At 38.8% G+C, this 16,189-nt stretch overlaps 1 protein-coding gene across 1 annotated transcript in view; it reads left to right on the top strand.

The window, feature by feature from the left end:
• Positions 1–16,189, top strand: part of NET1 (neuroepithelial cell transforming 1) — a 58,640-nt gene that overhangs the window by 20,676 nt on the left and 21,775 nt on the right. Inside the window, exon 3 of the mRNA XM_040451540.1 lies at positions 1,677–1,736. Within this exon, the coding sequence (XP_040307474.1) occupies positions 1,677–1,736 (60 nt within the window). The remainder of the gene's footprint in view (positions 1–1,676; positions 1,737–16,189) is intronic.

Raw genomic sequence — 16,189 nt, 5'->3', positions numbered from 1 at the left:
GCATAAGTACAGTCAGGTATGAATGAGAGTTTTCCCTCGGTACACTTCTTTTTGCCTGGCAGTTTCCTGCTCCTGTCCTTCCTCTCCCGTCAGTCCTTCCACCCCAGCACCTCCAGTCTAAGCCGAGTCAGCGATACCTTATCAGTCCCTTTGTGTCGCTGATACAATTATTTTTGTTTTAAAGTTTACTTCTTTATTTTGAGAGATAGAGGGAGGGGCAGAGAGAGAGAAAGAATTTCAAGCAGGCTCCACACTGTCAGCATAGAACCCGATGTGGGGCTCGAACCCACCAACTGTGAGATCATGACCTGAGCCGAAATCGAGAGTTGGACGCTCAAGCAGCTGAGCCACCCAGGAGCCCCCTTTTTAAAAAATTTGTTTTGCTCATACAATTATTTACAAACACACACAGCCTCACATATAAGATACACACATGCAGGATTTTTGCTTAGTTTGCTTTTCAAAATTAGGATCATATTCACAGTTTTTCCAGATCTTCTGGATATGACCTTAGGATCAATAAAGATTTCTTGTCCCTTCATTTTTTTAGTGTTTCCCAATCCTGATTTGCATATGTTGTTCTCTCATGTCTTCCATCTTCTAATGTCCTTTAGCTAAATTTGGAATAGTATGTCATAGTTTTGCTCTGCTTTTTTGAGCATTTCCTTCTGAGGTGTTTTCATTCCCCGTAGGGGTGTTATTCTTGCCCTTTTTTCTTGGAGTTACTTTGTGTAGGATTTGACTCAGAGAGTTTTCTGTTCATTTTAATGTGGATTTCGTTTTTCTGAAAACTTTACAAAGAGGCTTGGTTCAGATAACTTTTCTGGCCTCACAGAGCTCCCTTTCTTCTCGTTTTTGTGGTGCCTTCTGAGATTTCCAGGCTCCATCAGTTCTCCCCACCTCCATCTGGACTTCACCTTTCCTTTGCCCTGTTGTCCCTATCCTGCTCGATTTTGATGCCGTTCCCCCCAGTTTCTCCTTGGGGTGGAGCCAGGTCCTGGAAGGGAGCCCTGGCCGGTCAGTTTTGAGAATGCCAAGAGCTAGGCTGTGTCACTCACTGGTGATCTGAAAAGTTATTTTGAGGTGCGGGTGGGTGATGTGCTACTGAGGCATCGTTCAATAGTGAGAGAAGACAGAAATGAAAGATTGTGCACAGTTTTGCCGCTACAGGCACCAGCAGGCCGAGTGAGGACAACGACTGATAACTAGGAGCGTGTTGGTCTTAGCTTATAAAGCCTGCTTCAGGCAACAAGTCTTCATTACTTTGGGCCATGAGAAAAGGGTATTTTTTTTTCCTAGTGAAGACCCTCCTCCCTCTATAGGATAAATAATATGTGTTCCTTTTTTTAAAAAATTGGTGCCTTTGTGTTTAAAACATATTTTACTTTTTCTCTAACAAGTACAGACAGCCCTCGACTTACATAAGAGTTCTGTTCTGAAAAAACTTTACCTAAGGGTTTTTAATGGAATGGAAATTCGCAGCATGAGATGATGCAGTCAAGGGGGCTATTTAAACAGTATATATGCTAGAGGTGATTTGGCATCCCTCATAGAAATAATTTCCTTATGAGTACAGCTTCACTTTTTTAACGTGATTTTTCCGGTTTTATGGAGTCTGTTTAATGAAGTAACATGCATTCCTTCTGTATAAGAATGAAATCTTTTTTTTCATACAGAAAAGAAAGCGGAGAGAGAAAGATGATGATGTCATAAGCCTTAACAGCCTTGATCTCAAGGTAAGCCTTACTGCCCTGAAAGAACTAAAAATTTAAAAACACTTTAAAAAATTTTTAAAGTATTTAAAAATATGCAGATAGTGTTTCTTCTTGTGCTGTAAGAATAACAAATGCTAACGTTTTAAAAATTTTTAAGTGCAAAAAAAAAAAAAGCGCAAAACCAAATAATACTGGCTTTTACAGATACTGTCTTTTTTGTGTCCACTTCTTTGTTAAAAGTGAGGTGAAAGCTTCCCTCAGAACATTGTGGGGCTTCAGCCAGTGATCTCCCACTCACCTGCGTAAAGGGGCCCGGCCCTACCTACCCTACAGGGAAGGTAGGGACTGTGGTGAAAAAGAGGAGTGTGCCCTTCTGGAAGCAACACCTGCTCCTGTGCTCTCCCGGTGCTGCTTGTAGGACGGTCGAATCCGGATTGTTACGTGAAATCTCCGGGTCTTTAGGTGTTAGACTGTGCAAGCCCAACAGCTCGTCTGCAGGTCAGGCGAGGCTGCGCATTTCCAATGTGTGACCTATCACAAACTAACCTCCAGGGCACACTTGAAAATAATTGTGTATCCCTTTATGTAAAACTGTAGTTAAGTCCCCAAACCTGGTATCCCCGGAATTACTTAGTCCATTTTTGTCGGTTGCCAAATTTTACAGAGTCATCTCAGTTTTAAGAACCTTTTTTAAGTGAGATTTTTTAAATGTTTGGCATCATGTTTAATGATGGCAGCTGCTACTTGTTTTTAAAGACAAGGTGTTTTATAGGTCTGCCCATCAACATTTTACCAGATCCAGCAAGGCCTGTGTGTGTGTGTGTGTGTGTGTGTGTGTGTGTGTGCGCGCGCGCACACACACACATAGGCGCGAACATACGTAATGTCTTTATGGAAGAATTGTGTGTTTTAAGTGTTAGACTTTTTGCAAAACAGTTTCAGTTACATTTAAAAATCTTGTATTCAAAGAGAAAAAAACAGGATGAAATGGCAACCCCTTTTCGGTAGGCTTCAAATCAGACCCCGTACAGAAATAGGACAGTATTTCATAGTTTGCCGCAGTAAAATCCATGGTCAAATCTACTTAAACATGATCCTCCTTTTGTTTACCCCAACTTCAGCAGTTACCATCATACGATCAAATGACAGTCATTTCTCTGTCTACTCGGCTACTCGCCCCTGGATTATTTTGAAGCAAATCCTTTAGGTTGTATCATTTTCTCTGTATCATCAGATTTGGTGCTCACACTGCCTTGATTTATCTGACACCTTTTTCTGTTTTGGATTTCATTTTGTCTGGAGTTGAAATTCATAGTAAAGTCTATACGTTGTGATTATATGTCTCTTGATAGGTTCTGTGGGTTTAATATGTAGGTTCTCTCTCTAGCTTTTTGCTTTCTTGCAGTTTTTTGTTGTCGAAAAGGAAGTGATGTGTAGAGCTTTTCATAGCTCCATGGTATTTCTTTTGTCCCTCTCTTTCCTTTATTTTTGTTAAACGGATAGATCGAGATTGATTTGGGCTGCGTACTTCCCTCGAGAGGTATATAATAATCATTTTGTGCTATTATCAAAATGAGTTAATTATCATTGCCTAGATTTATTTATTCATTGAAGGTTGCTAAGTGAATATCATGCCTTGATCAGTCATCTTTATTAATGGGAACACTTCCATAAAAAGAAAGTTCCCCTCAGCAACCATTTGGTTACTGTGAGGTACGTACCTACACTAAAGGAGGGTAAGTGCTTGATTCCTTTACCAGTTTTCAAAAGAAATGAGTTTTATTCATTAAAATTTTCTAAACGTAATTAATGATTTTTTTATGTGACTATGAACTTATGGATATTTGTACATTTGCTGTGCTTTGATCTATTTCAGTTACTACTCTTACAGTGCTTAAATTATCCCATCTTTGGCCACTGGATGCTGCTTCAGGATGGCTTCTATGTCCCCTTTTCCCCCAGTTTTAAGATAGAATTGACATACAGCATAATGTAAATTTAAGGGATGCAGTGTATTGATTTCCTGTATCCTTTTGACATGACCCTCACCTCATATCTAGACACTTAAGCCTAGCCTCCTTTTCTCCCAGGATGACAAGCTATTCCAGGCCCACTTGTACATTTTGCTGTTGTTTCTTAATGTTTATTTATTTTTGAGAGAGAGAGAGACAGAGTGTGAGCAGGGGAGGGGCAGAGAGAGAAGGAGACACAGAATCTGAAGCAGGCTCCAGGGTCCTAGCTGTCAGCACCAAGCCCCACGTGGGGCTGAACTCATAAACCACGAGATCATGACCAGAGCTGAAGTTGGATACTTGCTTAACCAACTGAGCCACCCAGGTGCCCCTTGTTGTTGTCGTTGTTGTTGTTTTCTGCTCCATACCCGGTGTCAGTGGTCATTTCTAAAAACCCTGGTTTCCTTAGGAAATGGTAGAGGCTTAAACCAGGGCATTCTGAACACTCCTTGCTGCTTTATTCATTCTTGTTTCTGTGCCTTTTTAATGCACGGAGATAGGAAACATAAGTCATTTTTTCAGATAAAGAAATAAATTATGAGTTTATACTGATATTTCAAATTCAAGGCTAAAGTATTTTTACTAATTTGCATCAATATTACTATCTAGAGCTTTCAGCCACACCAAAAATCTCAGTCTTAGGGACACTGACATTAATTACTCACTTGGTTTACTCACAGTTCAAAGTAGTCTACGTTACTGCAAATCACTACTGCATTACATAAATGAGACAATTACTGAAAACATTTTATGTTTTATTTTTCAGATTTTTTGATTTTTACTTAAAAGGTATAGTAAGTGTATACAAATTACTGTGTTTTTAAATTGTTGAACTGAGACTTTTCTATGTGTAATTATGCCAGAAACCTACTTGTTCCTTTTTATTTTCAATTTTTAAGAACTACTTCTTAAATTTAATTTTTCTTCGGGGTGCCTGGGTAGCTCAGTCAGTTGGGCATCCGACTTCGGCTCAGGTCATGATCTCGCAGTCCGTGAGTTCAAGCCCCACATCGGGCTCTGCACTGACAGCTCGGAGCCCGGAGCCTACTTCATATTCATATTCTCTCTCTCTCTCTCTCTCTCTCTCTCTCTCTCTCTCTCTCTCTCCTGCCCCTCCCCTGTTCGCACTCTCTCTGTCACAAATAAAATAAAAACATAAAAAAGTTTTTTTAACTTAATTTTTCTTCTTAATCATGTAATAAAATTGTATGGAATTTCAAAGTCAGCTCCACAAGATTCTTGTTTCTATTCCTGGATCTTCTACCCTACATCTTTCTTTCATACAAAATCCTTTTTTTCTGTTTCAAATATTATGGTTTATTCTTTCACTTTTTAAAAATATAAGCAATTGCATATATGTTCCGTATATTTCACTTTTCTGGCTAAACAGCATGCTGTCTTTCATCATGTGTTCTTTTTTATTTCCTTGTTTGTTTTGCTTGTGTGTTTTTGCTGTGATATGTCTTTATATAGCAAGGTTCATGTTTTCGTTCTCTTGGTTATTTTTGCCTTCAGTTTCCCCTTTTTAGCTCTTGTAAATTGGTTTATTCCTATGAGCATATTTTAATCAACTAACACCTCTTCTCCCTCCTCTCCTTCTCTCCTGTTAATAAAATTAAGTAATATCTCTTTATTCTACATTGGTACATTTAAAATATTGAGTGCTTATTTTACTTTCCAAGTACATTCACCATCCTCCATTTCTTAAAAATACTTTTACCGTATCTAGAAGAACAGAGCACGTAGGCATCACAAACTGTGCCGTGTACCCTGATAACCATTACTTAGACTTTAGCTCTGCAGTAAATCTGCACGAGTGCTCAGCACCTTGTGTCTGTGCCGTCCTAGGTTGTGGATTGTCTGAAGCTCATTCCCTAGCAGAGGGGTCAGCAAACTCTGGTCCACAAACTGTATCCGACCTGCTCAGTGATTCACATATGTTGTTAATGGCTACTTTTTAAAACACTGCAGTGGCAGAGGTTGAGTGGCAGTGACAGAGACCATCTGACCTACCAAGACTGAAATATTTGCTCTTTGGCTTTCTACAGAGTTTGCTGACCTCTGCTCTAGAGGTGAGTAAATGCAGAGGGCTCGTTAATGGGAACAGCATTACATGAGTTACTGAATGTCCGTGTCGGTTTGTTTGCAGTCGTTGTACTTGAAGGCTAGTTCGGATGGATTGAAATCCATGACTCATGTTTTCTTCCTTGGATAAGCAAATATTTCACTCCATTGTTTTCTGCATAAAGTGCCGCTGTTGAAAAGTTTCACTAAATATATACTTTTGAGTCCTCTTTTATTTTAGGAACATCTTTTCTTACCATTTTTGTCATTTTTTTTCTATTCCACTGTTTTGTCTTCCCTCCCTGCCCTTTATACTTAGCATGGATTTTAAAAATCTTTTATATTTACTACTTCATCTCAAAATATTTATCTCTTTGTATATCTTTTTTATTTTTAAACTTGTCTCCCTTTTTGTCTTTTTCTCTTTTTTTAAATTTTGTTTTTTTCAACGTTTATTTATTTTTGGGACAGAGAGAGACAGAGCATGAACGGGGGAGGGGCAGAGAGAGAGGGAGACACAGAATCGGAAACAGGCTCCAGGCTCCGAGCCATCAGCCCAGAGCCCGACGCGGGGCTCAAACTCACTCACGGACCGCGAGATCGTGACCTGGCTGAAGTCGGACGCTTAACCGACTGCGCCACCCAGGCGCCCCTGTCTTTTTCTCTTAATGCAGTAGACTGATTTTTTTTGTTCTGAAATAATTTTTCTTTTTTTTTTTTTTTTTTTTTTTTAGTTCTCTCCCCTCATTTCACATCTTCCGTTCTCTACCCACCTAATTTTTGAGTTAGATGTTCTTTCATAGCTTCTATAATCTCCTTTTTGATTTTATGCTATAGACAAATTATTCTACTTCACATTTTCTGCCTTATAATAGCTTTAAAGGGGATTTATGATTTTCTTTTGCTCTTTGTTAAGTACAGTCAGTTCTCCTGTGGTCAGGGGAGGAGGAGTGGGCCCTGGCAGCCCTTGTTCAGCTTCATCGCTCCAGAGCTCCCTCTTCTGGTGTCTTCAGGAGGTGGTTTTGGTTTGGGGGGTTTTTTTAGTTTATTTAAAAAAAAATTATTTTAAGGTTTATTTATTTTTGAGAGAGAGAGAGACAGTGCAAGGGAAGGACAGAGAGAGAGGGAGACACAGAATCCGAAGGAGGCTTCAGGCTCTGAGCTGTCAGCACGGAGCCCGACGCGGGGCTCAAACCCATGAACCTTGAGATTGTGACCTGAGCCAAAGTCGGACGCTTAACCCCCTGAGCCACCCAAGCGCCCCTAAACTTTATTTTTGAGAGAGAACACGAACAGGGGAGGGGCAGAGAGACAGAATCCCAAGCAGGCCCCGTGTTGCCAGTACTGAGCCCGATGGGGATGCGGAGCTCAAACTCCGGAACTGAGAGATCATGGCCTGAGCTGAAATACAAAACGCTTAACCGACCGAGCCACCCAGTGGTTTGTCACAGGAGAGCCTCATGCTTTCTGAGACCTTTCTTTTCTGCTCCCTCCTTTTTCTGTCTGAGCTTTTTCTGGTCTTTGCCTCTATTGCCCTATTCACTGCTTGGACCCTTCTCCTCGCAGTTCTCAGAGTGCTGTGAGTTCCAGAGTTTAAATGGCCCAGACTGCTAACCTTATTGCTTGGGAGGGTCCCTGCCCTCAGCCTGAGAGTTTGATCCCGGGACCCTTCTCAGGTTAGACTACTGGGTGCCAGAGAGTGGCTCCCCTGTTCTCAGGGCCGTCGGAGAAGCCCAGTCGCCTTCCCTCCGCTCCTTTGTGCACAGAGGCTGATACCATGGGGGTCTCATAGCCGTCCGCTTCGTCACTTTCTGACAGACAAAAGGTTTGTGGGGAAACACTGCCTCTTCCTTTCACTGTAGTCTGTGTTTTCTGTTGGCTGTGCTAGGTGCTCCAGCTGCTTTTTTTTTTTTGCTTTTTTTTTTTTTTTCTGTTTACTTTAAAGAGAGAAGACCGGTCAACGATTTAATTAACATATTAATGAATGAACCAACAGGATGGTAAAGCCAATCAAAGGACTATAGGAAACACTGAAGTCTTCCAGTTACTGAAAGAAAGAATGGTGGAATGAGATTGCTAAATTAAATTAGATGCAGATTAATGTCCTTATCTCCGTCTCTACCTACAAAATGTATTTGCATTGCTGTCGGTATTCAGCTCACATCTACCCTGACAGAGTTGCAGGAAACCTAATCAGTAACAGATAGTAAATCAGACAAAAGGTACATGGCCCTAGAAAACGAGATAATCCATTGAAAGGACATTCAGGAATTCCTTTTGTTTGGTTTCACGTTTTGGATATTTTCTTTTATTTTTAATTCTTTCCTCAATTTTGCCACCTTTCTAATTCTGAGGTCGGCTCTTTTATAGCTAATTTTGGAATATTAGAGTTTTTTGTGAGCATGTTTTTCTACCATGCTTTTATTTTTTGTAGGGGTATTATTTTTTTCCCTTGTACTTTTTTTCTGACGAAAACTTCATATGGGATTTGACTGTTCCTTTTCTATTGGTCATTATTATGTGAAAATAGTTTTCGAAAGGAAGAATGAGTCCAGAGAGCTTTTCTAGCTTTCAGACTCTAAAGCTTCCTCTTCTCTTGTCTTTAAGAAATGATAAATACAGATACACTCTGAGTTCTTCAGGACCTGTCTTCCTCCTCAACTTTTATCTAAACTTGCTCTTTCCCGTGTGTCTGTCACCTCTGTTCCACTCTACTTGAAATCTCTTCCCAGAACTCGCACCATAGTGTAGGGTTTTGTCTTGGAAGGGAGCTTTGAGGGTTTCTAAGCTCACGTGTTCCAGCCATGAACCCATTACTGCCACCCTTGAGCGGATGAAACCCTTTCCAGTTTCAGTTACTGTGCTCAAAATGGCCTGCCTCGCTTTGCAGTGAGTAGCTATTGATAGTTTGGGGATTCTTCTGTACTCAAACATGACAGATGCTGTTTTTCTCTGCTGATACTATATAGGTTATCATACAGTTAGTTGTTACTAGTTTATCCGCATTAACTTGTATGTTTGGATTCATGGGGGTGTGTACCTTATTACATGGTGCTGTACGTTTTGACCTTGGGGTTTGGTTTTGTTGTCCTTGTTCTGTATGTTTTTATGGAAGGATTTGGAAAAATTGTAAAACTATGTCACTAACACCACCTTAATCACAGAGTTATGTCTCCCGATGTGGTGAAAGGCAAATTCGGCTTTCCTCTAAACCTAATACAATTTTAGCAGATTTTATTGACATTGAATTTACTGGAATTACTTGAATTGCTATAATTTTTAGGATAGATCTTATATTATGAACTGATACTAATACTCATCAACTAGCCAAAAGATAAGCTTTTATTGTCGTTCAAAATTTATCAAGTTTAGGACAATAGTTACACATTTGCATATACTACTGTTAACTTCTTCAGATTGAGGAATTATATTCAAGAAAGAAGTCCTTATAAAAGTTTGGTCACATTAACCAATCCCAACTGCATCCTATGCTTTGTAGTCTCTATTTGTTCCAAACCTAAGGAATCATGTATAACTGTGATAAGAAAAGAATGAATTTGAAATAATTTATTGAATAACAACCTCTTTGTATCCTCAAAACTTCACTAGGGTTTGGTCTAAATTCTTTCTTTTATTCTTTTTTTTTTTTTTTTAATTCCGCAAACATTTATGGAGCGCCCACAATGTTCAGTTCCTATACTTAAACTTACAGATAAGACTACATACAGAAGGGAAACAGAGCCTCTGACAAAACCCTATCTGCATAGATTACAGAAGTATGATGGTGTTAGGAGGAGGAATGGGAGAGAGAAATAGAAGATTTGGGGAGGTTTTAATTTAGAGCTGGATTTTTATGAACGCCACACAAACTGGGGAAAACCAACCGCAGAGAGAGAAGAAGCGTCTATAAATGTCAAGAATTAAAATCAGTTATGTGTAAGGAACGATAAACAAATTATTTTGAAAGAGCCAAAGAAAAATATGAGGAATGGGGTGCCTTGGTGGCTCAGTCAGTTGAGTGGCCGACTTGGGCTCAGGTCATGACCTCGGGGTTTGTGAGTTCAAGCCCCCTGTGGGGCTCTGTGCTGACAGCTGGGAGCCTGGAGCCTGCTTGGGATTCTGGGTCTCCCCCTCTCTCTGCCCGTCCCCCACTTGTGCTCTGTCTCACTCTCTCGAAAAAGTAAACATTAAAGAAAATTTTAAGAAATATATGAGGAAGAACTAAGACATGAAGCAGTATAGAGGGTTCATTGGTCCCTTAATTTGAAGGCTGGAGATGATCGGCTGGAGTTCATTCATCTGAAAATCAACGGGGATGACATTGTGGAGTCTTGAACTGATCTTCCACAGCATGGTCCCTCCATCTGTGTAGAAAGTGCCAGTCCATGAGGGCCTGGCACCGGGCATGGAGGCCTGGAGCAAGAGTGGGGCTGAGGAGATGAGAAGAGCAGACAGGTTCTGTCTTCATCACTTGTCTCTTCGTACGGATGATCTCTCCTTGGAGAGCTCACTCACTCGCCAGAACACAGTCCTGTTTTTCGGATCCTTTTATCCAGTTGCTTCCAAAACCTGTAGCCTCTTTCTGGTGCCTTATTGATCTTTCTTTGGTCTTTTCAGGACCTTGCTTAAATTCTTTCAGTAGCCACTCATTGCTTTAAAGACAGAACCCAAATGTCTTGTGTAACATGTAGTCCCCACTATGATGGGTTCCCCTACTCTGTCTCTCCAAAATTTCTCTTATCGTACTTCCTGTTTCCTTTCCCTTGTACGTCCTTATTCCTTTTCTTTGCCTGGAGAATGCCTGCCTATCCCCACGAGGTCATTATCTCCAGGAGCCCTTCCCAGAGTCTTACCGCTCTCCCTGTATCCCACCCCCACCAACCTGGGCTGGTTGCACCATGAACGCCCTAGGTAGGGAGAAATGAATAGAGAAGGAGTAAATGAGGTTTCTTGAGAAGGAAAGGGGGTCAGCAATAAAGTTCTGATCATCACAGAAGCATTAAGCTGTATTTACACCTTGAAAATAACGACTCAGTTCTGGCTGCAGGCCAGAGTCACCTGGGGAGCTTTTGGGGGAGGAGGGGGCCGCCAAGCCCTGTCCCAGACACCCTGAGTGTGGGGGCAGGAGAGTAAGGATGGGTGACGTTGCGACCTGAGAACATCTAGGTTTTGTGTTTGTTTTTGAAGATGTCTGGGTGATTCTGCGGTATGGCCACAGCTGAAAACTGAAAATGTGACTTTTTTTTTTAATGTTTATTTATTGAGAGAGAGAGAGAGAGAGAGAGAGAGAGAGAGAGCGCGCGCGCGCGTAAGTGGTGGAGGGGCAGAGAGGGAGACACAGAATCAGAAGCAGGTTCCAGGCTCTGAGTTGTCAGCACAGAGCTCATCGCGGGCTTGAACCCAAGAACCGTGAGATCACGACCTGAGCCAAAGTCGGACCCTTAACCGACGGAGCCACCCACCCAGCCGCCCCTAGAATGTGACATTCTTAAAGTTGTCTCTCTCCCCAGAAACACACCATGAAACAGATACTCTGCCAGCTCCCCCAGCCCTGTTTTCTGCCTGGCCTTTCCTCTAAATACAGCAGTTTTATTATGTAATAAGCTAAATATATAATCAGTTTGTATAATCTTTTGATGCCTGTTGCTGGGAACCATTACTTTATTTACCTCTATACTCCAGTCACCTTAGCCACATGGCCTGACACATAATAGATGCTTGGTAAATATTTAGTGAATGAACAGATAAAGTAGTATAGGTCAAATAAGTGAAATAAGACTTTGGACTTAGATAAGCATGTAACGTGAGCATCGTGTTATATATTTTGATTTTGGATCTCTCACACTAACAATTTAATACCGATGTTAACAAATTGTCATGTAGTAGATCATTGGCTGTTTGTTGAAATTGTGGTTGCTTATCAAATTTGTCTCTAAGTAAAATTTTAGAACTATCTTTTATCAGTTTGCCTTACTACTATATTATGTGGAAAATTATTTTTAAAAAGGAACACAGTATTTGTTTTCCAAAGGTGTTTCTCAGCTGTTTGTTAGCAACCATAACCTTGCACTTTTCTTTTGATAGGAAGAGTCCAAAGTGACTTTTTACTTTATTAATGTAAAGTAATACTGGGATGAGTAATACTGTGTCATATTTTATGACTAAAGTTCTTTAACTCTGATCGTCAGTGATCAAAAAACAAACCGGAATACTTCAAAAGAATGTTCTAAAATACATAAATGGTTTGTTCTTTTTCAGAATGGCCAGATTTAGGGATCTCATTTCTTATAAGTTAAATAGTATACCAAAGGGTTATACTTTGAGTATTGGTATACTCTGTAAGTTTTAGGTTAAACATAATAATGAGTTCTGTATATTATTCCTAATAAATTATTTTAAAATCATTTGCATTTGTTTAGAATTATAATTGTCTTTTGTCAATTCCTGGTTTAATATAATCTTACTTTTCAGAAACCCACCTCTTAGAACCATGACTGGTAATTGGCAGTTATTCTGAGCCACAGATTTGAGTAGTTTGAGGCTAGCTGGCAGGCTAAAGCCTAGTGGCTTCATTTATGAATAGCTTACTGCCCTCCATCTTGCATTTTGATGTAACTTACGATCTCTACTGGCCGCCCTGTAAGATAACACGATAAAACATGATTTCTCTTTCGACAGAGGTCCAAAAAATAAAGCCAGCTGCTAGTATAGGTGATGAAAGTGAAGAGGAACAGAAGATAGATATAGGAAAATGGTTCTTAGCCAAAAACACAAAAGTCAAATGTAAAACAATTATTCCTGATAATGCTCTGAGAAGCCATTGAAGTATCCAGAGCTGTTTATCCTTAAGCTTAATTGTTCCTAGACCACTGTAAATCATTCCTGGACTGATATGTGCATTTAAATGCTTGTGTCCTTTTTTAATTACAAAAGCAATACAAGAATGCCCTGTCCTTGTTCAAAATGTAAAAAAAAAAAAAAATTTTTTTAAGTTTCCTTGTATCACCTTCATCCTCTGAGGTAACCAGTTACTATTTGATGTGTCCCGGGTTCTTTTCTGTTTATTTACGTACTTTCACACAATGTGTGTAATGGTGACCTATAGATTGTCATGTACATGTGCTACAGCTTGCTTTTTTTTCTTTGTCTCTTGTCGTTACTGTATAAGGCTGCCTTATTCTTTTTTGGTTGCCATAGTGTATTCCATAGTCTAGAGTATGATAATCTACTTAACCAATCCTTTAGCAGTGGTACTTTAGTATATTTTCCAGTTCTTCTATATCAAAAATAATGCTGCGGTGTATCTTCTCCTTGTGCACAAAGGAGGAACTGTTGCTGTGTCTCTAATACAGATGTCAAGAAGTGGAAATGCTGGGTTGCAAGTTTCAGTTTTGATAATATTGTTCACTTGCCTTCCAATAATTTGACAAATTTAAACTTCTCTATCAGTGTATGATAATAAACATATCTCTACACTCTTCTCAATCCTGGACTTTCTTAATCTTTTAAACTTTTGCCAATTGTGATAGACAACCAGACAGAAAATTAATAAGGAAATACAGCACTTGAACATAAACCAGTTGGACCTAAAAGACATATACAGAAGAACTCTCTATCCATTAAGAGCAGAGTCTACATTTTTCTCAAGTACCCACAGAACATTCTTTAGATAAACTGTATGTTAGGCCACAAAATAAGCCTTAATAAATTTGAAAAGACTGAAATTACACAAAATATTTTTGCAATTACAATGGAATGAAACTAGAAATAACAGAAGGTAAACTGGGAAATTCACAAGTATGTAGAAATTAAACAACACACTATTGAACAACCAATGGATCAAAGAAGAAATCACAAAGAAAATTAGAAAATACTTTGAGACAAATGAAAACGAAAACACAACATAACAAACTAGTGGGATACAGCAAAAGCAGTGCTAAGAGAGAAATGTATAGCTATAAACTCTTACATTAAAAAGGGAAAGATCTCAAATCAGCAATCTAGCTTCACAATTTAAGAAACTAGCAAAAGACGAACAAGCGAAGTTCAAAGCTAGCAGAAGCAAGGAAATAATAAAGATTAGAGGGGGCATTACATAAATTAGGGAATAGAACAATAGAGAAAAATCTATGAAATTAAAATATGGTTCTTTGAAAAGATCGACAAATTGACAAATCTTTAGGTGACTTAATAAAAGAGAGAAGACTCAGATACCTAAAATCAGAAATGAAAGTGGAGACATTACTACCAATTTACAGAAATAAAAAGGATTATAAGAGAGAACTGTGAACAATTTTACATTACCAGATTGCATAACCTAGGTGAAGAGGACAAATTCCTAGAAACACATAACCTACCAAGACTGAATCATAGAGATAATCTGAATAGATCTGTATATTAAAGAGCCTGAATAAGTAACCAAAATACCTCCCAACAAAGAAAAGCCATTGACCGGATGGATTCACTAGTAGAATTCACACCAATTTAAAGTAGAATTCACACCAATCCTTCTCAAATTCTTCCAAAATATTGAAGAGGAGGGAACCATTATTAACTCACTCTTTGAGGCCAGCAATACCTTGATACCAAAGCCAAAGATACTACAAGAAAAGAAAACTATAGACCAATATCCCTTATGAGTGTCGATGTGGAAATCTTCAAGAAAATACTAGCAAAGTGGACTCAGCATATTAATAGAATTAATACACTAAGACCAAGTGAGATTTATTCCTGCCACGCAAGGATGGTTCAACAAATGAAAACCAATCAATGTAATAATCCCACTGTAACAGAATTAAGGAGGAGAAAGCCTGGTGATCATTTCAATGGATGCAGAAAAAGCGTTAGACAAAATCCAACACCCTTTCATGATTAAAAAAAAATAAAACACCCAACAAACTAGGAATAAAAAGAAACTTCCTATGGATAAATGAGATGTGGTATATACACACAGTGGAATATTGAGCTTTAAAGAGGAATTCTGATACATGCTATAATATGGATGAACCCTGAAAACATGCTAAACGAAATAAACCAGACACAAAAGGACAAATGTATGATATTGCTTATATGAAGTACCTAGAATAGTCAAATTCATAGAGGTAAAAAATATAAGTTGTTACCTGGGGCTGGGAAAAGGGGAAATGGTAATTAAAGTTTAATGTATACAGTTTCCGTTTGGGAAGTTGACAGAAGGAGATGATGGTGGTGATGGTTGCACAACAATGTGAATGTGCTTAATGCCTCTGAACTCTCCCTACTGTACTGTGTCCTTAAAAGTGGTTAAAGTGGTAAATTTTATGTACATTTCATCACGTTTTGTTTTTTTTTTTTTTTTTTTAATGTGAGAAAAGGAAAAAAGTAATTTGAGTTCTTTATGTCATATGGATATTTACCTCTGGTTTATTATGTATGTTGCAGTTTTGTTTTTTAGTTTCTTGTTTTTGTCTCTTGGTGGGATCATTTATTTAATATTTTTACAGTTTGAGAGTTTTAGTTAAATTTTATTTTCATCCTATTTGGCATTTTTCAGACCCTCTAACTGAAAAGAATTATATTTATTTCAGAAATGCCTTGTGAAATTTTCTTGTTTTTAGATTATTTTCATCCTCTCACTGTCTAGTCTTTGCTTCTAGAACTCAGGAAGATTTTAGAAAATCTGGAATTATGTTTATAACTCTTTTTTGTTGTTTCCATCTCTTTAATCTTGTATGCTCTTCTCTGGGAGAATTCCTCAGCTTCATTTTCTAGCTTGCTAATGCCTCACTAGTGTCTATTCTACTAGCTAGCCGAACTATTGACATTTCTATTTTGGCAATAGATAAAATTTTGACAATTTTTAAAAATATTTCCAAGATCTCTAATTTTTTTGTTTGTTTTCCCATAGTAGTATTTATTTTCCTTGATGTATTGTCCTCTGTTACCTTTCTAGAGGTATTACTTATATTGCTTTTAACCTCTCCTTCTGTTTGCTCTGTTAACTAATATAAAATAAGCCATAAATCAAATGAAGTTATGCTAAGGCCAATAAAGATTGTTTAGAAGTTGCAAACTTGTGAACTTAACCAGTTGTTACTACTTATGTGATTTTGTGTAAATTATGTAACCATTCTAAACCTCTGTTTTCTGTATTTAACGATAAAACTTTAATCTCAAATTTGATTCATAGCTCTTCTCCACTCTTCAGCACATTTGGCTGGCCGGCCTGCCTCCCTCCCCTCCTCCCTCTCCCCCCCCCGCCCCGCCCACCCCTTTCCTTCCTTCCTTCCTTCCTTCCTTCCTTCCTTCCTTCCTTCCTTCCTTCCTTCCTTCCTTTCTTCCTTCCTTTATTATTGAGCTTCTACTAAGTGTTAGACACAGAAAACAAAACAAAGTCTTTGCCCTCATGAAGCTTACATT

The sequence above is a fragment of the Herpailurus yagouaroundi genome, unplaced genomic scaffold (assembly GCF_014898765.1).
Source record: "Herpailurus yagouaroundi ecotype Mexico unplaced genomic scaffold, PumYag 203, whole genome shotgun sequence".
Taxonomy (NCBI): Eukaryota; Metazoa; Chordata; class Mammalia; order Carnivora; family Felidae; genus Herpailurus; species Herpailurus yagouaroundi.
The sequence above is the reverse complement of the archived record's forward strand: the minus strand, read 5'-3'. Positions and strand labels throughout refer to the sequence as shown.